Genomic DNA, 25,474 nt, shown 5'->3' on the forward strand with positions numbered 1-25,474 from the left:
TTGATGGATATACAACATATCAATGTTCTGAAACAAAAAATAGCATATGTACTGGCTCCTATTGAACCTTATTAGCAAAGACACAGAATCAAACAAGATAGCAAAGCTATGTGGTTTGCCCCGAGCCCCACACAGAAGCTTCAGAACCTGGGACACAGATTTTGTCCACCTTCACCTCACCCTGTGTAATATTGAGGCCTCCAACTCCATCAATTGTGCCGGCCGCAAAACTGTAGCCCAATGCTGGTTTACATGTTTGTGCCTAAAGGAAAGTTTTCAAAAAAGAAAGAAAGAAAGAAATTGAAGTTAAGCTGCAAGTAAATAATTAGATCACCCTAGCCCTTTGCCCTTGTGGCATCATCAGTGTGACTCAGCGATACTTACAGTGTGTGTGGAATTGAGCCAGACGGTCACATCTGTCATATTCACCCACTGGTGAGCCGAAGCCAGTGGTCCAGCCACCTCCTGGGAGGCAGAGGCATACAGTTCCTAGAAACACCACACAGCTTACTGCCCCAAGCCAGACAACAAAGGTGAATGGATCCCGCAATACCCAGTAAGCACCAATTTGGAAAAGCATCTCTCACCCATGAGTTACTTTTGTTTTGCTGTATGCTTAGAAGTAGCCACTACCCGGGTGGTTCTGTCAAACTGAATTGCTTCCCAGAAGCTTAAAAGCTCCAAGAGGGTGGACCTGTGTGTACTCCTCACAAATACAAAATTCTAGTGATACAGGCTGTGGCACTAAAGGCCCCAATCTCATTTGAAAGACAGTCAAGAAAATTTAAGATTAGGACTAGATGAGCCCAAATACTTTCTTTGCTGGAATGAGAATGTATCCTCCTCAGGCAGTATCCTTGTGGGGTCATCCTTCTCAGGATCCTCAGGTCCTCCAGGAGTTCAGGTGCCAAGTGGTGGCTTGAAAGAACCCAAGCCCCACTTAATTTGCATCAATTCTGCCACCCACATTCTACCCTCTGGTGATTTTGTCTTGTTTTGTTTTTTAATATGGTCAATGCATGCTTTTACAGTCATGGGAAGTATAAGTCAAAACGTATTTGGAAACATTTGTGTTTATTCATTTGTATTATACAATACAAGCAAATCCCGTTCAGCACAAGTCCCCTTGTCTTGCACCTAGACGTTTCCACTCTGTCCCACCCCTTTCCAACAGCCACATGTGAGCTTTCAGGTAAGTGCTTGGCAGCACTGCTGCAGCCTGCCTCTCCTAATTAAGAGGCAAGTTGTGCCTTGCTGAGAAGAGAATCTAGAATGTGGGCCAAATCTCTATGGCTCCCAGGCCCAGGATGGTAACAAAATTTCTGACACCAAAGTGTGTCGAGGCACACCCCCTAAATAGAATATGTTAATTTAGAATAATCCACTGATAATTCCACAGTGATTAAAAAGAAACTGCAGCAATTAGGCTGGCTGCTGCTACCAATTTTGTGTGTGATGTTTTTTTTAAAGATGCTTTTGTTCTTTCTTAATTGCTCCTGAAACATTTTAGAACTCTGGGAATGAAAAATTTACACATACCAGCATGTGCGCATGCATGAGCATGCACACACCCAAAAGTATGAATAAGCTGTAAAAACAAATGGCCTTCATTCTCTTTATTGGGTCCATGTCAGTTGAGGGGTTATCCTTTTTCTTTCCTCAGAAAGCTGTCTCCATAGAAACTGATTCAAAACATGGGGGCAAAAAGGACGATAAAATTCAGGAGAGGGAGGAGGATAAAATAATGCATAGTAATCTCACTTCAGACCAGATTCTGTTCTTCATCATGAAGTGTTTAAAATATAAAGAAAGAAAAAAAGTAAAGATGGCATGCCTTTGCTCTATCAAGGAAGAGGAGGAACTAATTGGAATCCAAATTGTAAGAGCTGTGCCACTCAGCTTCGTCACCAAAGGACAAGTTTAGAAATGGTAGGATGACTTTGGGCAGGCAAAGAATTGAAAGATTTCCGAGAATTTAAATGGGGCTGGTCCTATGTGAATACACAGTAATTGAAAAGCTTACAATCAATCTATCTCCTCTGTCTGAGGCAAGCACTCTGGCTTTCTAAATATTCTGAAATAAAATGTTTTCCTGATTAATTGGTTTTAGATGTACTTCCTATAAAACATCTGACCCAATCAGGCAGAGACAGTTCCTGTGTGGTGCACGAAGACAACCTTCCAAACTGACATCTTCCAGACTTCCTGGCGCAGCCGGAGTTCTTGCTGTCTTCCTTGTGATTATCGACTTCCTAATAAATAATGTCAGTGGACTTAAAAGAACAATTCTAAATGCAGACACAAGGAGCTGGGCCCATGGCTTACCTTTGCTCTCTGGTAAATAGTCCGCCCAATAATTTGTGTGCTGTCAATCATATCTCGTCCAGGTCCCTTAGCAATGCACATTCCGGGCTGGAACAACATGAGAAAAGATGCATCCTTAATGAAATGAGTGATTATTCTAAGGAATGGAAAATTATCACCGAATCTAAGCAAAATAGATTGTTTAAGCTATATTCTAGCATTTCTTTTTAGATAGTCTCTCAAATTATAGACTTAGAAAAAACAAAATCAAACATGGAATTGGAGCAGTGAATGTTTTTAGGAAGTATCTATTCCAGCAACTTAGTTTTAAAAATTAGGAAATTGAGGTTTATGTGGGTTGAAAGACTTGTTGCAGATTATACAGGTAGCTAATACTTAGGCTAAGGCAGGAAATCACATCTTTCCCTTTGTTGCACAAGTTTCTCTTTGTTCATTGTTTCCTAGGACTCATGTCTATGATCATCTTAAACTAAAATCAGTTAAAATCATATTTTAGAAAAACTATTGGCCTTCTGGAAAAAAATAACTAAATCTAACTCTATACCATATATTTTTTTAAATTTTCCTACATTTTGTATTGGTGTATTATAATTGTACATGATAATGGGACTTGTTTTTACGTGTTTGTACACGCACAAAATGTAACAATATAATTTGGCCAATTTCATTCCCCAGCATTTACCCCTCCCTTCCCACCTCCCACCTCTTGGTTTCTTTCCTTTACTGATCTTTCTTTGATTTCCATGAGATCTGCCTCCAACTTTCTTTTCCTTTTTCCTCTGTAGTTCCCACAAATGAGAGAAAACATACATCCCTTGACCTTCTGACTGACTCATTTTGCTTAACATAATGGTTTCTACTTCCATCCATTTTCCTGCAAATGGCATGACTTTGTTTTTCTTTGTAGCTGAATAAAACTCCATTGTGTATGTAAGACTGGAAAACGCACCACACGACACAGATTACCAAAGAGAGTCTCCCTTTATTAAAAGTGGCTGTGTGTTTATATAGGTCTAAGAGAGGTAGCAGGGGCTGAGGTAGATAACAGGTCGCCCGTTTATTGGCAAGCTCTTCCATATGTCAGTTCCGGGGCCCAAGAAGTTAATTCTAATTGGAGCTAAGGCTTCCTACCAGCAGGGTTTGAACATTGGCGCCGGCGGGAACGTTTCGCGCCAGTGAAAGAAACAAAGAAGAGAAGGAGAGTCCTTAGATGCCATGCTGGGGTTTTTCTCTGGGGTGCGGCTGCCCATATGTTTTCCCAACAGTGTATATATACCACATTTTCTTGTCCATTCATCTGTTCTTGGACACCAAGGTTGGTTTCATAGTTTGGCTACTGAGAACTCAATTGCTATAAATATGGGTATGTATGTACTATAGTACAATGCTTTTAATTCTTCAGGAGAAATTCTGAGAAGTGGTATAGCTGCGTCATAGAGTGGATCCATTCCTAGCCTTTGAAGACCCTCCAGGCTGATTACCATAGTGGTGGTACTAATTTGCAGTCCCATCAATAGTGCAAAAGTGTTCCTTTGTCTCCACATCCTCTCCAGCATTTATTATTATTTGTCTTCTTGATGACTAACATTCTGACTGGCATGAGATGAAATTTTAGTGTAGTTTTGATTTGCATTTCCCTAATTGCTAATGATATTGAACATTTTTTCATATTTTTGTTAGCCATTTGTATTTCTTCTTTTAAGAAGTGTTGTTTTAATTCATTTGTGCATTTATTAATTGGGTTATCTCATTTTTAGTGTAAAGTTTTCTGAGTTCTTTATATATTCTAGCTATTAATCATCTGTCAGAAGAGTAGCTAGCCAAGATTTTCTGCCATTCTGTAGGTTCTCTCTTCATCTTCCTAATGGTTTCCTTTGCTGTGCAGACAGTTTTAAATTTGTTGCCATCTCTAAGAAACTCTTTGCCTGTGCCTAAATACTGAAGTGTTGATCCTACATTTTCTTCTAGGAGTTGGGTAGTTTCTGGTCTAATTCCTAAGTTTTTGATCCATTTTAAGTTGATTTTTCTTCAGGGTGAGAGATAAAGTCTATACCCTATTTCTTATATCAGAAAATTTTGAGATTGAGCAGATACTTAAATAAAAATAAAATCTAGAAAAAAATAAAATATATATTATAAGGAAAATGTGGTATATACACAATGGAATATTAGAAAATAATCAAGTCATATATATATATATATATATATATATATGTATAATATATTTGAGTATATACTCTGAGAATATGGAAGAACCTTCAAAAACTAATAAAGAAAAGGTTTAGTAAATTTTATGACTTAAACAAATTATAAATGTTGTTTGGGGATGGGGGAATATAAGCAAAGCTAAAAGACAACTGATAAACTGGAGAGAAAATTTATGCTATTTGTGACAAATATATTAAGACTTTAGTATATTAGAAGCTTTAAAAAATTCAGTAAAAACAAAATGCTCCACATAAAGCTAAAGGGATAAAATTATCATACTAGATTCTTGCACTCCCATATTTACTGCGGCACCATTCACAATAGGTAAGGTATGGAATCAACCAAGATGTCCATCAATGGGTGAATGGAAAAGGAAAATGTGGTATATACACAATGGAATATTAGTCATAAAATAATCAAATCCTATAATTTGCAGGAACATGGAGGAAACTGGAGGTAATTCATTATGTTAAGTGAAATAAACCAACACAGAAAGACAAAGACCGCATGTTCTCACTCGTTTGTGGAAACTAAAAAGTCAGCCTCATAGAATGGAGACCAAGAAGGTTGGGGAGTAAGATAAGGGGCAGCAAAACGCAGCTAGATTGAAGGAATTAGTTCTTGTTTTCCAAAACACAGTTGGGTAACTATTGGTCTAAACAATTTATGATATATTTCAAAGTAAGTATAAGAATACAAAATTCCCAGCACATAAAAATGATGAATGTTTGAGGAGATGGAAGTGCTTATTACCCTGATTGATTATTACACATTTTATACATGTACTGACATCATAAAATACCTTATGAAAATGTAAAAATATTATGTCTTGCTGGGCATGGTGATTCACACCTGTAATCCCAGCAGCTTGGGAGGCTGAGGCAGGAGGATTGCAAGTTCAAAGCCAGCCCCAGCAAAAGTAAGGTGCTAAGCAACTCAGTGAGACTCTATCTCTAAATAAAATACAAAATAGGGCTGGAGATGTGGCTCAGTGGTCTAGTGCTTCCTGAGTTTTATCCCCAGTTGAAAAAAATATATATGTCTCAATTTTTAGAAAAAGAAAATATACCCTTATAAATACCTTTTCATTCATCCATATTGAATTGATTTCTCTTACTTGAAGTAAAAAATATCCTAGTGAATACACCATGGAATACATATGAAATAAGTAATTCCCATACACACACACACACACACACACAGAAATATGAATGGCCCTTGAATATTAAAATATGTTCAACCTCATAAATAATGAAATGGAAATGTAAACTACAGAGATAACTCTGCATACTATATTGGCAAAGATTACAAGAACTTTGGTGAGGGTTTGGGGACTCAGCACTCATACATGGTTGGTGGAAAATCATGGAGGGAGCAGTTGGACAATATGGAGCATGTGGTAGTTATACTGTTTCTTTGACAGCAAACTCACTTTTAAGAATTTGTCCTAAGCTGAGATTCATGTACCTGTGAAAACAAGTATGAAAAGGAGGGTGATGTTTATATGAAGAGGAAAAAAAAAGAAGGAAGAAAGCATCTGTGAAGGAAGGGAAGAGGGAAGAAAAAACCCATCAGTAGAGGGTGGGTAAACTACATTATAGAACTCAAAGCTATAAAATATAAAGTCAGCTTAGTAGTGTTACTTAGAGCATATCATTTACAGCATATTTATTGAAAATAAAGAGGCTGGTCATAGAATATTATTAGAGCATGATCCCATGTATGTAAAATCATACATGCATTTGTCATGGAGAGATAAAAGGCTGTGAGGGAAGCCAATCCAACACTTGAACAGAGAGAAAAAGAATTCAAGGGCGGGGGGTGGGGGGCATAAAAGGTCCTGTAATTTTTTTAGATTACAGAAGTAAAATATGCTCCTTTTAGAAAAAAAGCATAAATATGCATAAGTTGGAGAAGAATAACCACCCTAATAGTGCCAAAAAGAAAACCACTGTTAATGATTCAGAATATTTCATTTTGTCTTTTTTCTACAACACATTTGTTTTGAAAAACTGCAATTATACTAAATATGCACTATTAAATCCTGATTTTCTTACTCAACATTGAGTAGTCTTTTCCCACATTATTCAATATTTCAACAGATGACATTAAATTGATGCATAATAGTCTAAAGCAAGCAAGTAGAGCTTATTTAACTATTTTACTTACAAATTTTGGAATTTAACAAGTAATCTTAAAACTTATTATAAATTAATAATGTGTGAAAATTTTGCAAATGAAGAGTAGCAAAAAAATGTTTCTATATGAAAACAGTAGTACATAGTACAATTGCTAAAACGATATTGCTTATTGGGTATGGCTAACTAAAATAGAATAAATAGCCCCAAAATAGTGTTTAAAACAAAGATAATATCACAGGTGAAATGTTTTGCAACATAAAGAATAAGAACCCAGAAATGAGCAACTGATGCTCTTGTCAAACATACAAGCAGATCTAAATGAACTCTGGAGGGAAGCAGTTAAATAAATGATGATATATAACTTTGTGATCTTTCAAATTTTTCACACAGATCAGGATGCAGATGTAAAAAAGATTTCTAAAGCAAATTATGTTAAAAATTCAAGTCATAGACCAATAAAAAACTCCATAAATAAGTGAAAAATTTTTGTTTATGATTGCTTAGATAAACACATAAGGGAGAGTTGTAAGAATAATAACTTCTGAGAAGGAAAGGGGATAAATAGAGACTTTCGATTTTTACTACTCTGTATGTTCATGTTATTTGAATTTTTATGGCAAGTTTTTTATTGTGATATTAAAAGAAATAGAGACATTTTAATATTATATTTTTTAAAAACTATAGATTTATAATTAGTGAAAAATGTCGCAGGAGGCAACTTTTGGTACAAACTTAAAACTTCAGAAATGCCAAAGCAAAATGTTTTAGACAGCCCAAATTTGAGGAAGGACACTTAATCTCTGACATTTAACTTAACAGTCAATCAAATGGATTCTGTACCTTTATCCACTAGAACTTTAGTGAGTTTGGACAGGTGCTTTAAAAAAGAGTAAGCACTTGAGTTAAACAGCCAGTGTACCCTAAGAACAACATATTTGTAAATTAATGATGAATGTTTAAATATGAAGTGCACATGAGATGCAAAAACAAAGATTTCATGAGCCCTAATTACTTACCCCGCCAATAGGACAGGTACTATTAGCATTTTCACAAGACTCTCCTGTATTGAGGCAATGTGGGCCAAGAATGTTGGAGGACACATCTCCTAGGTTTGATGAAGCAAAGGCTGCTACAAATGGTCCCTGCGGAAAGAAACACTCCATTATCTTTTATTCTTTCTTACTTCCTATAATGACTTCCATTAAAGATACATTCAGTCTACTCTAGTAAACTATTCAAAATCATTTGCTGATGATAAAAAGAGAATGTACAATATTGTGAGGTCAATTTTCACTTCTGAAAATATTCACATTGCAGTCAGTATACATATCACTACTGAAAATATTCCAATTAACACAGGGTCATTGAAAGGAGGATTGAATTTCAAATTTATGCCTCAAACAGAAATATTGAGACAAGAAAACACAGTAAGAACAATGAAATGTGGACCTATCAATCCAGTGTCTAGTGTTTTATCTGGAGCTCAGGGATGCATTTACCCTTTTTTAAAATGTTGTATTGACAAAAAAGCAAAGAGCAACTTCAGATTTCTCTATTGTAAAACTGAATCAAAACATACCATCCAGCATCCAGACTTGCCCTCTGTGAATCCTACCTCTAATCAGCCTTGACCCAACTGGTCTACCATTCCACGTCCTTAAATGTTATTTTTTTCTTAGAGAAAGTGATAACTAAGCATGGGAAATCACATGCCTTTTTTGATACTCAAAGGACAATTTATGTCAAACTGCCTAACACTCAGGCAATGATTATAAATGGGAATCTCTTTTCATTTCCCTAAAACGGAGGCTAAAATAAGAAAAGAGTTTTTCAATAAATGAGATAAAACATCAGACTGAATGCTAGTGGGGTTACTATATTTATAACAGAACATTCATTCTACCTGAAGTCCCGGGAATCTATTCCATTCTATATTCCTCTACATTTGGTGTTTGTATGCCGTGGTAAGGTAGAACAGGGTCTCTCCTCCCACTTTGTAGTTACTAATTTGCCCACAGATGAAGAGTTCCTGCAGTACATGGATTGGCTTCATGGCGCCTCCAAGTCTGATCTGCTCACTCAGTGAGTTCCAAAGCTACTAAACAAGTCTGACGGATTATAGTTGTCTCTAACCTGTCTCTAGGCCTTCTTTTAGGAAAATGAAAGGAATACCATTACGAAGAAAGCCTGGACTAGTGAAAAGGACTTATCACCTATCCTTTTTCGGGATTCTTTCACCATTAATAAGGTGCTTAATACTTTTATGGCTCTGAAAACAAAGTTAACATCAATATAGCTTATCATGTTTCCACCTAGGTCAAAAACTATTACACAGGGGCTGGGGTTGTAGCTCAGGGGTAGAGCACTCACCTAGCAAGGGTGAGGCACTGGGTTCAATCCTCAACACTCATAAAAAAATAAAGGTATTGTGTCCATCTGCAACTTTAAAAAAATTCTTTAAAAAAAGCTATTATGTATTATAAAAATGACTTATTCTTCATTATGCAACAGATTGTAACTTTATAAGTAATATCTAGCCACAAAGAACAAATAGTTTATTCATCATTTTAAATTTTTCTTTCCCTCTTAAGGAGAACTGCAAATTCTTTCTATCCAATCTTATGTGTGATCCATGATGACACTTTATTCTAGAAATATGAATCAGCGATTCTAACCATTGCATGAATGACAACACCTGACAAATTTAGAAGAAATTTTCAATGACATAAATTCTCACCTGTCCAGGGAGATATCCTTTGTTCTTCTCTTGCTCAAAAAGGTAAGATGCATAGCCCATATTGTCACTATTTACAAGATGGTTGCTGTTGTTCATGCTGACAGGGTGAATGGCAAACCAGCTGGAAGAGAACAAGAAGCCCCAAGTTAATCAAGAAAACCTGAGAACTGAAGCCAAAACTGAGGACTGGGACCTTCCGTTTTCTCCAGCAGGAAAATGTATTTTAAATGTGAAGCTTTCCATGGTTAGATTGGGCTGGGGTTGTGGCTCAGTGGTAGGGCTCTTGCCTGACATGTATGAGGCCCTGGGTTTGATCCTCAGCACCATATCTAGATAAAGAAATAAAGTAAAAATTCCATTGGCAAACTAAAAAATATTTTTAAAAAAATAGATTGAAAATGAACCTAAATTACAAATAATGTGCTTGATAAATCTGATAATTTATTTAAATTAAAAATACAGAATGTTATTTTTGTGCGCTATCATCATCATCATCATCATCATCAACAACAACAACAGCTGTGCCAGGGCTGGCCAGTTACCAGATGGCATTTCTAAACAATTTTAGAGGTGTAGACTTTGTCCTTCAGGACAGACACAAAGATGATAACTATTCAAATCAATCCTGTCCAATTCAATAGACTTGTCCTGAGGGACAGCTGTATGCCAAACACAGAATAAACGGTGGTGTGCTCTCAGAATCTCACAGAAGACAGAGATGTGAATGAATGGCCTTAATACAGTGTGACAAATGGTAAAAATAAAATAGACATAAAGTATTCAGAGACCACAGATGACTAGCAATTAATTCTTAAGGGCATTACAGAGAGAAGAATCAGCAATGTAAATCCATGGAGGCGTGAAAGAGGATGTTATGCATAATTCAGCATATCCTTATGCATAGTAATAGCTTGAGTGCAGAGATATATAGTTTACAAATTAATTTCACATCTGTTAGTTTCTTTAAGCTCCCCAGCTACCCTGATAGGCTGTTTTACCTCCACCTGCATGGTTGATTCAGAGATACAAAATGATGACCCCCTTTTCATAGAGGAATATGACTCAAATCAGAGTCTCTAAGCCTTTGTCCAATAGCTTTTGTAAGATCAAACCACCACACAGGTGAAAAAAATATTTACAGAAGAGAAGACAGTAAAACAGATGAACTAGAATGCTTAAGATGAGAAAGATGCCAATTCATGAAGTTTTGGGTTAATTTAGAATTTTTTTCTATACAGGGTCTCACTCTGTTGCCCAGTCTGACTTCAAACACCTGGGCTCAAGTGATCCTCCTACCTCAGCCTCTTGAGTAGCTGAGACAAGATTTAAAAAAAAAAAATTGTCAATTCAAAAGATGTGTGGGGGGGATGTTTTTAAATTATTCAACAAGTAAACAGCATGGAAACAAGAAAAAAATTGAGAATTGCTGTGTATTAGAAAACTTAATATACATACCAAATAAATGTAGGTTTGAATTCTGGTTTTAAAAAAAAAGACTTGATATAATCAGGAATAACTGAATGCAAACAGGGTATTAGATCCTTTTAAGAAGTTATTTTTAATTTTGTTGGTTTGGTGATGATTTGTAGTTATGCATTTTTTTTAAAATATAAATCTTTATCTAAAAGATATATTTACTAAAATATTTGAATGAAATAAATATATGATATTTGATATTTTTTAAATTGCAAAATGAACAAAAAGGGAGAGGAGGAATGGAACAGAATGGCAGAGCACTATCAAGTTATATCCAAGCTGGGTGATAGCTACATGGAGAATCATTACCCTAATTTGCTATAATTGGTACATATTGAAATTTTCCATAACAGTTTTTTATTTCATGTTGGTATCCATCCCAAAAGCACAATGTCAGGCCGAATCAACAGTCCATAAGCTGAATTAGGTCTCTACAATGACTATTTGCCACTGTACAAAGAGAAGTTTAGGCTGAAGATAATCTAAGCTCATCCTCTAGAAGTTAATTGCAAGTTTTTTTTGTATTTCAGAAAACCGTTCTCTTTGTTCTCTTTGTGTGGGGGGAGGGTGTCTCTTTCTCTTAAAACTGTAATGTCAAAATAAATTCTAATCAACTCTTTTCCAGTTAGTGGACTTTGGTTTTTGTTGTTGTTTGTTTGTTTGTTTTTAATTTTGCTCTGTTTAGTTTAGAAAGAAAATGTGGTAATGGCCTTGGCAGTTTCATGGCTCCCTGACTGAAATATTTCAATCTGATCGGATCACATTGAAGTCAGCCAGATTCATCCACAGCACTATCTCCCCATTGCAATCAAAGGACACTGCAAAACAATTCTTCCAACATTGGCTATTATTTAGCACATATTAGGCAAAGACTTTTAAATAAAAGTCTCATTTTATTCTCACAAGAAGCTTTTGAAGCAACTTAGGAGGATAAGGCAGAAGAATCTCAAGTTCAAAGTCAGCCTTGGCAACTTGGTAAGACCCTGTCTCAAAATAAAAAAAATGACTGGAATGTGGCTTAGTGGTAGAGGATCACTGGGTTCAATGACCAAGTACCACAAGGAAAAATAAAAAGAACCTCTTGAATCAGGTACTTTCATTATTCTCATTTTACAATGAAGGAAACTTAGTCTCAGAGTAGGGAAGTACCCTGACCAAGGCCACAGAGTCATTAAGTTGAAAAACAGGGCTATGAATCCAGGTTTGTCAGACTATACATAAGGTCTTATTCACTATGGGATACTGGTTCTGTTCCTTCCCTTTTTTCATTTGTTCATTCTATACAAGTTAACTTTGTGCCAGGCACTAAGAATGTAAGGATGCATGAGACATCATCTTGCTTTTGAGAAATGCTTGACAAAGGATCTGACATTCCAGTCGGTCTGAAAGCATGAATAGGAACTTGTCAAAGGACTCATTACAGATGTATTCCTAGCAAAGTAAATAACATCTGCAAAGGCACAGAGCTGAGAAAAGTGTGGTGTGTTCAGAGATTGAGTAGATAGGGTGGCCAGAGCAGAATGAATACCATCAAGGAACAGTAGCAGTTGTATCGTCATTCAGCCAGCATGAACTTATTGAAAGCCGGGAGTGGAACAGGCATTGTGTTAAACTCCAAGGAATTCAGAATCCGTGCTGTTCTCTATCAGCAAGAAAGTTAAAACTGTCCACAAAGTATCTGTGGAGGAAGCAAATACTAAGCAAATTTTAGTCTTGTAGTTAGATTACAGATGACTTCCTATTTATTTCAGGTCTGAGAAAATCGATTGAAGGTTTTCTCTACAAAAGTGCAAAAACATGTATCCCCTCCACCCCCCAAAAAAGTTATTCGTATTGCAGGAAAGGAAAATGTTGTATATTTTTCTCTTCTTTCCTTTGAAATACGTTGTTTAAATATCAGGCATGCCAAAGCAATGAGAGTACTATGGTAACTGATGAATATTTATTTAAAAAAATACAAAGAGGTGGTCATTTTAATTTTAAAAGGACACACAATTTATTTTATCTTCTAAAAAAAATACTCTTCAAAGCAAAGTTCAAAGGAAAGGAAGAAAGCCTTAGTTAGTTTCAGAAGGTGTTTGAGTACAGATCTAAGAGGATGAACATTTCCCAAATAATAAACATTTTTAAATAATGATGATGTCATTATTTAAATACCTAGGTGGAACATGGGATACAGGCCTATATCCCAACCAACATAGTACAATCAAGAATACTGAGGAAAGTCAAAGGACTGGAGATTTTATCTTCGTTTGTAGCAAAATCAGTTAAAATTCTTGGATCTTTATTCCTGAGACTGAAAAATAACAAATTTCAACCATATTTTATGAATCAATAAGCAGCATATTAATATATGTTTTGGTTGTACATGCCCGCAATTTCAGCACCTCAGGAGGCTAAGGAAGAACAACCACAAGTTCAAGACCAGTCTCGGTAATTTAGTAAGGCCCTAAGAAACTTAATGAGACCCTGTTTAAAATTTGGGGCTGGGGCTGGGGTTGGGGCTCAGTGGTAGAGCATTTGCCTAGCAATGAGGCACTAGGGTCAATCCTCAGCACCACATAAATAAATAAAATAAAGGTTAAAATATATATAATATGTATATGTAACATGTATAAATATACACATATTTATATTATATATAATATATTTTTAATATATAAATATATTATGATCTGGCTCTGAAATGTCCCCAAAGCTCATAGGTTGAAGGCTTGGCTCACATTGCAGCAGTATTCAGAGCTGGTGCCTTTGGGAGATGACTGGATTCTGAGGGCTCTGACCTTATCCTTGGACTCACTCATTGATAGATTCTTAACTTAATGGGTTCATGGGAGATGGTGGACATTTGAGGAGGTGGAGCCTGCTTGGAGGAAGTAGATCATTGAGGGCATGTCCATGAGTATACCTTTCTCTTTTGCTTCCTAACCACCATGAGGTGAGCATCTTATTCCAGTACATGCTCCTTGCCAAGTTGTTCTGTCTTATCACAGGCCCAGAAAAAACAGAGCCAAGTGATCACAGACTAAACCCCTGGAATCATAAGTGAATCTTTTCTCCTTTAAGTTGATTTTCTGAGGCATTTTGACACAGCAATTGAACGCCAACTAGCACAACATAGAATAATGATGTTTTTCTCCTGTGTGAATGAGGCATTTAGAGAAAAAGATCTCTAGAACCTCTTTCAATTCAGACATTGTATATTTTCTACTGTAAAACAGAAAATAAAAGTACCATAAAAATTCATAAACTAATAGAACCTCAGTGGAAGTCAAGTTTCAGTCTCTCAGACTTGGACCCCCAGGTCCAGTATGTAGGTTGCACTGTATAAAAAGGTGGTTGGTAGTAGAGCTGAGTAGGGATTAAATACAGCCCCTGCACAGCTCACCAAGCCAGGAACCTCTGTCAGCCCAGAAAAGAATATGACTGTAAGATTTATACCCAGGGGCCTAAGTGGTGTTATTTGTGACCTCCTGTAAACTAAATAGAAAAACAGAATTGGGTACAACCATTCAAAGGTTGTGTTCATGACGATTCATGGTAATATACAAGCTCTTTGGGTAAATACAATAAAGGAGGCCATAGTGGGTAGAACAGTTCCCCCCAAAATTTATATTTACCTAGAACTTCAGAGTGTGGCTTATTTTGGAAGATCTTTATAGATGTAATCAAGGTCTTAGTCTTAGATTGACTAAATCCATACTGACTTAGTACAGTCTCTAATCCGATGACTGATAGTCTTATAACAAGAAGGAAAAAACCGAGGCACCCAAAGAAGAAAGTGATATGACAATAAACGCAGATATTGAAGTAATATATCTATAAGGCAAGGAAGCCAAGTGGAGAGAGAGACAAGGAACAGGTTGTTCCTCAGAACCTCTGGAAGGAACCGACTCTGTGAATGCCTTAATTTTGGACTTTGGGCCTCCCGATCTGTGAGACAATACATTCCTGTTGTTTTGAGCCACCCAGTCTGTCATAATATGTGGCTTCCCTTGGAAACTGATACAGAGGTCATGTATTACAGTTCCCAAGCAGACCAGTTCTGGAGTCAGGTACAAGCTACTTAACTTAATTGAATTTCCAATATTCCTGTCTGTAACATAATGATAATAGTAGTAGCCACTTCACAATATTCAATACTTAAAAGAACTAGCATAAGTAAAGAGCTTAGCACAAATACGGTCTTATACTAAGAATGAAATAAACGTTCACTATGATGATGTTGACAATGCTGATACTGCTACTGCTGCTACAAATGATGATGATGATAAGGAAGGGCACAAAACTCTGAGCATAAATACATACAGCATTCATAAGACTGAGAAAATGCTCCGATATATGGTGTATGGGTGTGTGTGTATTTCACACATACCATAGAGCATGAACATGAATAATTATACGAGGATGCTCTGCCCTCTTGTGGCAGATACTTGAGTGCTCATGAAACACCCATAAGCTCTTCTAGGTCCCAGCCCCACTTGCAGGGTGGGAGCATGTGAATAGTTCTGGCCAATCCCATATGTGCTGTGCAGAACTACCCCATCTACAGGAGACTTTGCAGGAGCAGGAAATAGGTCTTCAAAAGTGGGAGTCACTGGAATGAATAAAGACTAAACCTTCTGTCTGTCGTAGTTGTTGGCATTTATTGCTTTGATGAACATGCCTCTCTGTCACCTCCCTCCAATCCTCCCCATCCCACCCCACTATAAACTGTTGGGAGGAAAGAGAGGAAAGGATGTTTCATTGATAATGTTAAACTATAAGGACTTTGCAGCCCAGCATTCTACCTAAGGGGTAACCTGAATTTTAAACCAGCAGAAGCAAAGAATAAAGACTAAACTCTTAGAGAAAGGTTCTTCTGCATTTACAGGTAAACCTGGTGGCAGCATCCTGGAAAGATGTCTGCCAGCTCTGTGCCAGAGAAGTGATATACTTCTCAATTCACGCTATTCTTATTTTTCAGAAACACTGAATGAAAAGAGGCCCCTCAAAAATAAAAAATAAATTTTAAAATGCCCTCTCCGATAAGGATTTTGGAGAAAGATCTTGTTTGGGTGGATTTCATTAAGTTATGTAAATCAAATTTCTTGAGCCCTAACTGGTATGATTAAGTGATCAACAAAACAAAACCAGGAAATAGCTGAGAAGATTTTTTTTTAATTCAAACCAACTAAGAACTGAGGAAATTCAAAGGAAAACATCTTAATTTGGCTTTGTTGAGTCTGTTGCTTGGCAGTTATTATAATGTATGATAATACACATGATTGGCAAGAGCCCAGGACATTCTGCTCCTGTTTGCAGTAGGAGTGTAAACCAGAAAAACCTTTCCAGAGGGCTGTTTGGCAGTTTATAGGAAGAGTTTTACAATTTAAACATTCCGTTTGGCTCAGCAATCCCACTTCTAGGAATTTAGCTTAAGGAATCATTGGCAAATATTATTTATTTAAGAATTCTTATCACAATGTATTTTATGATGGAAAAACCTGTAAACAATTTAAATACCCAATGATTGTTGATTGGGTTGAGTATTTTCTAATATCTATGATGAACTACTATATAGAAATTTTTAAATGGTGATTTAAAAAAATACTAACTAGCACTTAAATATATTCATAAGGTGCTAATGAAAAAAATCATCAAACTATATATGCACTAAAATCTCATCTTTTAAATAAAAATATTATAAATGTTTAGAAAAAAAAGTCTAAGGCTATGTAAGAAAATATTAATAGAATAACAAAGAATGGGGAGATAGAGAAAAGTCCAGACATATAATAATCACAATTTCTGAAAATAGACTCAACTCACTCATTGAAAGATAGTCAGAATACAAAATGAATAAATAGAGCTATATGGTATTCATAAGAGATACTCTTAAAACATGAGAACAAAGAAAGATTAAATGAAAATGACAGGAAAAAATATATATACATGGCAAATTCTAACCTACAAAAAGTCGAGTTAACGATATTTATCTTTCAAATTTAAAACAAATCATTTTTAGATATTCAGAGAGTCACTACAAAACTGAGCAAGCAACTTAAAAACCACACGATTGTCTTAATACATGAAAATAACATTGTTAACATTTTCATAGTATTTTGAAGTTTCAGTGCCCAAAGTGAGTAAAACCAAATAAGCTTCCAGCTCTGCAGCAGGACCTTGCAGACATGCTTATTTCTTCTTATGAGCTCCACATAGGAAAGAGAATAGATGCAAATTACCTGAATATTAACCATGGATAGTTTGGGGTACAATTTGGAGGTATAATTTTGATTTAAATTTTTTTCCTTTCTACTTTCTATATTTTTTCAAGTTTTTTTTTTAAATATGGTGAATACATCTTATTTAAATACCAATAATAATAATAATAATACTCGGAAAAAATATAACCTTAAAAAAATAACCTTCAAAATTTCCTTTTTTTTTTTTTTTAGAAAGAGTGAGAGAGAGAGAGACAGAATTTTTTAATATTTATTTTTCTTTTAGTTTTTGGTGTACACAGCATCTTTGTATCCAGTGGTGCTGAGGATCGAACCCGGGCCGGCCGCATGCCAGGCGAGCGCACTACTGCTTGAGCCATATCCCCAGCCCTCAAAATTTCTTCAGGTTAAAACTTTCCAACAGTCAAGTCCAATGTCTCCTGCCAACTGGTTTTTACGGCTTTGTTTTCTAAACTTGGGACAATCTAACAAGCCTGATTTATCTCTGTTGTCAGCCAACTGTCATCACCCTTGTCATGAAAAAAGTCCCGACCCAGTACCTTCTCCTTATGTGAAAATGGACCAGACGCAGGGTGAGAGCTCACTACACACCCATGGCCTGTGCTCTACTAGAGAAGCACGTGAGCATGCGGACAAGAGAGGCAGAGCAGGAAGAAGGCGTTAAGATTCAGATCAACTTACAGGGAAAAAAATATATCAGTGATACAGTGGCAGACAGCAGGGCTTTATAAACCAGATTTAATGCAAATAGAGGCATTTATGAAGACAAAGATCAGGTGAGACGGATTTTTAAAGAGGTCAAAAATAGTGTTGTGAATGGCAGTCACTAAGTTTTTGACATTTGCAATTTGAATAGGATCAAGTGAACTAAGGGGAGAGTAGACAGGGTAGAGTGGAAGAAGCAGTATAGATGGACATTGTAAATCAAAAAGTCATAGTTATAAAGGGTAGAGGAGATTTAAACACACAGGCACGTCTGAGTTCTGTAAGTCAATATGACTCAAATAAATTAGTGTAATTCCACAAATTGGATTTTTTCTGTTTGTACACAAATTATTCAAATAGCTTATACAAATCACTACCCTGTTATTTTTTAAAATGTCTTTGAAGAGTGCCCTTACAGGATCCCTTTCTTTTTTTTATTAATTAATATTTTTTATTTATATGTGATGGTGGAATGCATTACAATTCTTATTACACATATAAAGCACAATTTTTCACATCTCTGTATATAAAGTATGTTCACACCAATTCATGTCCTCATGCATGTACTTTGAATAATGATGTCCATCACATTCCACCATCATTTCTAACCCCATGCCCCCTCCCTTCCCTTCCCACCTGTCTGCACTATCTAGAGTTTGTCTATTCTTCCTCCCATGCTCTCCCTCCCTACTTCACTATGAATCAGCCTCTTTATATCAGAGAAAACATATGTCATATGATTTGGGGGGATTGGCTAACTTCACTTAGCATTATCTTCTCTAACGCCATCCATTTACCTGCAAATGCCATGATTTTATTCTATTTTTTTGCTGAGTAATATTCCATTGTGTATATATGCCATATTTTCTTTATCCATTCATCTATTGAAGGGCATCTAGGTTGGTTCCACAGTTTAGCTATTGTGAATTGTGCTGCTATAAACATTGATGTGGCTGTGTCCCTGTAGTGTGCTATTTTTAAGTCCTCTGGGTATAGACCGAGGAGAGGGAGAGCTGGGTCAAATGGTGGTTCCCTTTCTGTAAGAATTCAAGGATTAGCAATAAATAAAATAGAAGGCAATTAAGCAATCATTCAAATACCTGCTGAGACCTTCCCTCTGACTCCAATAAATAGGAACCACATCATACTGATTCTTAGAGGGCTGACAGAAAGCAAAGAAAGGGAAGAAAAAGAGGAATTCATGCCACTCCGGCAAACTCAAGGGAAGTAAAGCAAGATGCTGGCTGTTCTGTTGCAGCCCAAGCCCATCTTCCCAGCCGCTCAGGGCTGCTTTCACCAGGCTGGCTGTGTGACAAGTGGCTATTCCACTAACCAGAGCTGCCATTTGGGTTCCTTTCTTGGTGACTTCTCTTTCTTTCTTTCTTTCTTTCTTTCTTTCTTTCTTTTTTAAACCTCTGTTTTGTTCTCCTCCTTCATACTTTCTTCATACATGTGCTGACTTAATGTATCAGAATTTCTCAAGGCTCTGTTTTGTCTCCTCTGGATGACAGACTCTGGGGTGCCTTCCAAAGTTTCCCAAAGTAGATTTTGTATATATTTTTTCTTATATTTATATTTGGCTTATATTTTAATTCAGAACATTCCCAATATGTTCTCTATGTCCAAAAAGGTATAGATATTTTCCTGACATAGGTCAAGTGAGGGACTGACAATTGTAGAGGGTTTTGTGACCTATGAAAGAGATTTGCCCACATAGATTTATTTCATTCCTCAAGTCTCTGTTGTTCCTAACCTTTCAATAGTCCCTACCCAATCCCAGCTTAAAATACTGTAATGATTTTCCATTTCTCTTAGTATAAAAACCAAATTCTTTTTTTTAATACTTTTTATTTTATTTATTTGTATATGGTGCTGCTGAGGATTGAACCCAGTGCCTCACAGATGCTAGTCAAGTGCTCTGCCACTGAGCTACAGCCACAGCCCAAAACCAAAGTCTTTATTGTGACATCTAATCTCTTGCTGTATCTCACAACACTCTGACCCTTTGTCCTTTGTGCTCCAGACATACAGACCTCCCATAAGTCAAAAGGATCCCAGAGCTTTTACACATCTTTCTCCCTCTGTGCTAAGTGTTCTTTTCTATACCCCATTTTGCCAGTTAATTCCTATTCTTCCTTCAGCTTTTTTCTGTTCCTTAGGGAAACATTTTCAAATCTTCTGACATGATCAAAATTCTTCAAGATAATTCTACACACACCTTCCTTCCTACTTAATCTCATTATAATTCAGTATATAACATTGTTATTATTATTATTATTATTATTATTATTATTATTATTATTATACAATTTGTTAAATTAGCACTTAAGCCAACTGTAATTTTATTTGTATTTTGTGTCTATTTATATGCCTTCTATCTCCATCAGTAGACTATAAAGGGCAGCAGCTATGTCTGATTTTGCTCATGATTGTATTCCTAGGACTAGCTCAGTTCATGACATACACACTCCACAGAGATTTAATAAATGAATGAGTGAACAAATAATAATCTCTTCGTAAAAAGAAGATAGGATACCCATATTGAGAAATGTGAGAAAAGTCTCAGAGAGTTTAAGGGATTCATTCAAGGAACACAAACTTAGGTATTTGATTCCAAGGTATTTGGTTCTGGATTCCAAGGCCAGGGAATGCATCATTCCAAGGACTAAAAGTATAGGTGGCACATATTAGGTGCCTCATGTAGACTTGTTGACTGAAGAAAGGAAAACAAAAATAAAAGTAGGAAGGAATTATGAACTTTGGTAGAGTTTCAGTGTGAAGAGGAGTCTTTGCTGTGACACTGGGCAGGCCACATGACTTTTGCTCCCCAGGTGAAGGTTGAACTAGATGATCTCAATGCTCTAGAATTCTGATTCTGTGTTTCCAAACTCCTTACACCTTGGGAATCTAACAGCAGACACCTACTTGTGGTGGCTTAGTTACCTAACATCCCATATTTCACTTTATGTTTTAGATCATTTTTAATGTATTCGAAGAGTTATTATCACTATGAAACCAGAGGCAATTGCAGGAGCAATTACATCAAGGATAACATATGGCAGCTATAGAAACAATAGAAAATTACTGCAGCATGTTAAGCACAGCAGATGGAAAACCTTTACTATAACCTTGACCATTGACCCTGAGACTTCCAGATATGTAGTACAGTTATACACAAAAGGGTGAAGAACATCTGGACAAAAAGCTAGCTTTTTAAATTTTTCTTTTCCCATTGTTAAATGATTTAGAAACTAATAAAAGGGAATCATGAATAAAATCAACCATCAGTCCAAGAGGTTAAATAGAAACTATAAGGAAGTTATGGCTTAGAGATAAGGTATCCCCCAAAAGCTCATGTGTGAGACAATGCAAGAAAGCTTACAGGTGAAATGATTGAGTTACAACACCCTTAACTTAATCAGTGCATTAATACTCTGACAGGGATTAACTGGATGATAACTATAGGCAGTAAGGAGATGAGTCATTGGTGGATATGTCTTTGGGGTATATATTTTGTCTGTGGTAAGGGGATTCTATCTCTCTCTGCTTCTTGCTAAGTCCTGAGATGCTTTGCTCCACCACACATCCTGCCATGATGTTCTGCCTCACCTCAGGTCCTGAAGAATGGAGTCAGCCATCTATGGACTGAGACCTCTGAAATCATGAGCCAAATAAAGTTTCCTTTCTCTAAAATTGTTCTTGTCAGGTCTTTTGGTCACAGCAGTGAAAAAGCTGACAAAACAAAGCAAAAAACCACCTTCTCCCAACAAACATGGTATACTCAACATAACTTGTCAGAGATTTATGTCCTAATCAAATTCCATACCAACATGAACCACAATCTAGATCTTCCTTCCCTATTCAGTACACTTCCCACCTACTCTCTGACCTAGCATTCACTCTTGCCTCAGAACTCACTGTCTCCATGACGCCTTGAGAAATCCCATGACTCCTTCAAGGTCCAGCTCCAATGTCATTTTCTCTTGGAAACCTTTCACAGTGTGCCCAAGAACTCATGGCTACATCATCCAAAGTCCCATAGCATTTGTTTATGCCTATATAACAGCACTTTTGGCCATCTGATTTATGTTATGATGACTTATCTATTTATCTTGTCACCCACCCCAGACACCCCACTAACCTGTAAGACTCGTGAAGAGAGGAACTGTGTCTTATTCATCATAACATACCCAAAGCAACACAGTTGCATGACTGACATTTAGAAATTCTGAGTTAAATGCTAGGTGGCAATTAATCAGTAGATGAATTTATTGTAATGGAAGAATAAATCTTATCATGTCAGCCCACCTAGCAAAGTTTATCAGGGAGTTTTTAGTAACCTCATTTTATACCCAAAAAAGTAATTCCAATGCTAAAAGTTTCAAGCACTTTTATATGCCAATAATGGAATTATTTAGCAGAGGCAAATTATATTCTACCTTGTCTTTTAGCTAAAAGGATTTTGTTGTCTATGCCATGCACAAAATTACAATTTTGCATGCATTATCTCATTTAATCCCCAAACCATTCTATATGGTATTATTATTCCCACTTTCAAATAGAATAACTGAAGTCTAAGTAGGTATAATTTTCCCCAGGCAAAGCAGGGCTTGAATGTGAACCCAAGTCAACCTTACCCTGAAACTTCAACTCTTTATCACCATGAAACTACTCCACCTAGTTTTAGAGCCAAACTGGGTATGTGATAAACTATGTATCATAGTCTATTTTTCTTCAGTACTGGGTTACTTTTAATTTACTTTAATTTTTAAAAATTTGCTTTTAGTTTTACTCACATAGAATCTTTCATTTAGATATTTCATGGTTCTACTTGGCCAACTCTTTGCCATCACTCTAATACTTATCAATGGTTTTTTTTTTTTTTTAGTTTTTTTTAATATTTATTTTTTAGTTCTCGGCGGACACAACATCTTTGTTTGCATGTGGTGCTGAGGATCGAACCCGGGCCACACGCATGCCAGGCGAGCGCGCTACCGCTTGAGCCACATCCCCAGCCCCATTTATCAATGTTTTAACAAAGCAAAAACCACCTTCCTCCCATAGAATGCTCAAAATTGTATAGGGATAAGAAAACTGGGAGATAGAGTAGTCACATAACTTGTCTAAAGTCACACAGTTAATAAGGATGAGAGTCCAGAGTAAATCCAAGCCATTTGACTTTAGCACCCAAGCACTATTAAACATTTCTCTGAGGGCATTTTTGTATCGTTTATAAGTCCACAGGTCAAGGTGTCTAGAACAACGTTACCCACCCAGTCAATTCCTGAGTCGGTCCAATTTCAATGACCAAAATCACATAGGAATGTAAATTCCTACTTTTTGAAGAAAACCAAATCCGTTTTCCTATATATTGTCACTGCCATATAACAGTTAAAATATGTGCTGAGTTCTTCCTATTCCTAATTGGCACTGCCTTGCATTAGATTTGATCCTCTTAGGAAAATATAAAAAGTGTTAAACCCGTAGTCACTTGCCTGATTGGTCAGGTTATTTTCTTATTTTATCAAGAAATAACTGTCCACATGATAGAAGCTTTCCATCTGATGAAGTAATGAACACCAACATTTACTGAGTATTTATGTCCTGTGCCAGAAGCTATGCTGAGCGCCTCACCAAGACTCCTCACTGGGTCATCCTTATATCAGCCCTAATTTACAGGCCACACACTAAGCCCTGAGAGACTGAGAACCTTGCCCAAAGCTCCATGACTGGGCCCCAGTTGTATATGACGTCATTCCAAGCCTGAACTCTTAACCCCATATTTTTTTTCAGCATCTATGGGTACTACTCTAGTCTCTTTTTTCTCCCGGTAATTAAGGAAAGATCTCCAGACACATTTAAAAAGAAGAAGAAGAAGAAAAAGAAAATAGAGTACCTGATAAGGCCCATGTCATCTCCATTCAAATCCACTATTTTCAAGAGTAGCATTTCCTTGTCTGTATTTGAAGAATACCTAGTCAGTAAAATAAAGATACTTAGTTCTATGTTAAAGACTGGCCCTCATGTATGGCAAATAATAAAAGCTGGAAAAAAAATGCCTCAGTGATATTCCTTGAAAAGCAACAGTTCTGTGAACCCCATCCAGTACCTCACTCTTCAGTAAGGAAATGGTTCGTAATCATGATTGACCTTAGGAGGACTAAGTAAACTGACCAGAGTTGAACTATATATTTTTATATAATAGATGTAATATTATATAACATATAGAAAATGATTTTTAGAAAATGATTTGTCTTTGACATTTCTACTTATCAACTTTTAATGGAATCTCTTGGAATGTGCAGGAGTATACAAAACCAAAATCATTCAATACCTGCAACTTAAGTGTTCCTTTATGTCTTTTCAAGGAAAATCAGATTTTAGTTTCTAAAAATCAATACCTCTGAAAGCCATTGAAAAATATGCAGACAAATATAAAATGTCAAAGTCAAGTTGAAACAGATGTTGTACAATGCCATAGCAGCCAAGTACTTCTCTTCTGTTACAACCTTGTAACCAACTATTTAAAAAAAAATCGTCTCCTTTAGATGTTTAATTTAGTTATGTTGGTTTCATTTCTTGCTTTTCCTTCCAGATTCTCTTTTTTATTTTTATGTTTTAATCTTCTTTCCCTTGCCCCACTCTGAGGAATTTAGATGATTCCTTCTACATAACACATAATAAAACAGCTATTTTTTAATTTAACAAAAATGTGTTATGCACATTTTAGTCTCCATTTTACAGATGACAAAGCTAAGAGTCAATAAATTAAGTAAATTCTTAAAGGCCACACAATTAGGAAGTGATAAAGCTAAGTTGAATACTTGTGCCTGATTTCACAGCCCAGAGTACTTTAGACATCTACCATGGCTCCCTACGCCAACAAAGGACAGAAATATATGAAAAGAAAATATTGGGAGTTCATTATTATATTCACTCTTTGTTTCTGCTTGCCCTAGATGAACATGTTCTAAAATTATTTTAGCTTTCATACTCTCCTAGGATCCTACCATGGCCACCAATAACAACTTTTTGATTTTGTGGCTTTTCTCAAGGGAAATGCAATGATGCTGTTTTGATCATTTCCCTCACCTTGCTCTCTCTGACTGTGGATTCCTAAGGTAAGATGTAGGACTTCGATTGATCTGCACACCCTCGACATCTCCTTTATTGATGAAGATTTTGGCTGGTTTCATATTTTCATGTGCTATCTCGATGCTCTGAAAGTTAAAAGAAGGAAGAAGAGGGAGTTGTAAGCTTCGACATCCTGGTGGAGGTGACGACTTAATCCATGTAAAAGAAGAGCCCTATAAACAATTTCCTTTGTAAGGTGTCCCCACTATAGGTTAAAAGCTGAACAGCCACATGGCTGTTGTCATCTGTAGGTAAACAGATAGGGCCTTCAGGGCTGAGACAGAGGAAGTGCTGTGTGTAGGTAAGAAGAGTGTCCATTAGCTCTTGTGACCTCTGCCCTCAGGACTGCCATTTAAATGGCCAATATAGCAGACTTGACTCCCAAGACACTGGGGCATGATTTGTTAACATACAAGTGTTCCACCCTCTCTGCCCTCTCCATCCCACCACCCTCTAAGGCAGTTTTTCAAACTTGTTTTTCCTTTTTTTTTTTTAACTGAAACCACAGTGAGAGATACATT

General features: G+C 36.4%; 1 protein-coding gene across 1 annotated transcript in view; it reads right to left on the minus strand.

Moving 5' to 3' along the window:
* The window catches only part of Asah2 (N-acylsphingosine amidohydrolase 2), an 87,621-nt gene that overhangs the window by 23,469 nt on the left and 38,678 nt on the right, over positions 1–25,474 (minus strand). Inside the window, exons 7-13 of the mRNA XM_046456787.2 lie at positions 24,912–25,039; positions 23,716–23,793; positions 9,412–9,532; positions 7,691–7,816; positions 2,326–2,412; positions 385–489; positions 181–262 (exon numbers count right to left, since the gene is read on the minus strand). Coding sequence (XP_046312743.1) covers positions 181–262; positions 385–489; positions 2,326–2,412; positions 7,691–7,816; positions 9,412–9,532; positions 23,716–23,793; positions 24,912–25,039 — 727 coding nt within the window. The remainder of the gene's footprint in view (positions 1–180; positions 263–384; positions 490–2,325; positions 2,413–7,690; positions 7,817–9,411; positions 9,533–23,715; positions 23,794–24,911; positions 25,040–25,474) is intronic.

The sequence above is a fragment of the Marmota monax genome, unplaced genomic scaffold (genome assembly GCF_021218885.2).
Source record: "Marmota monax isolate L192 unplaced genomic scaffold, Marmota_monax_Labrador192_F-V1.1 WCK01_AAM20220418_F8-fsc00166, whole genome shotgun sequence".
NCBI lineage: Eukaryota > Metazoa > Chordata > Mammalia > Rodentia > Sciuridae > Marmota > Marmota monax.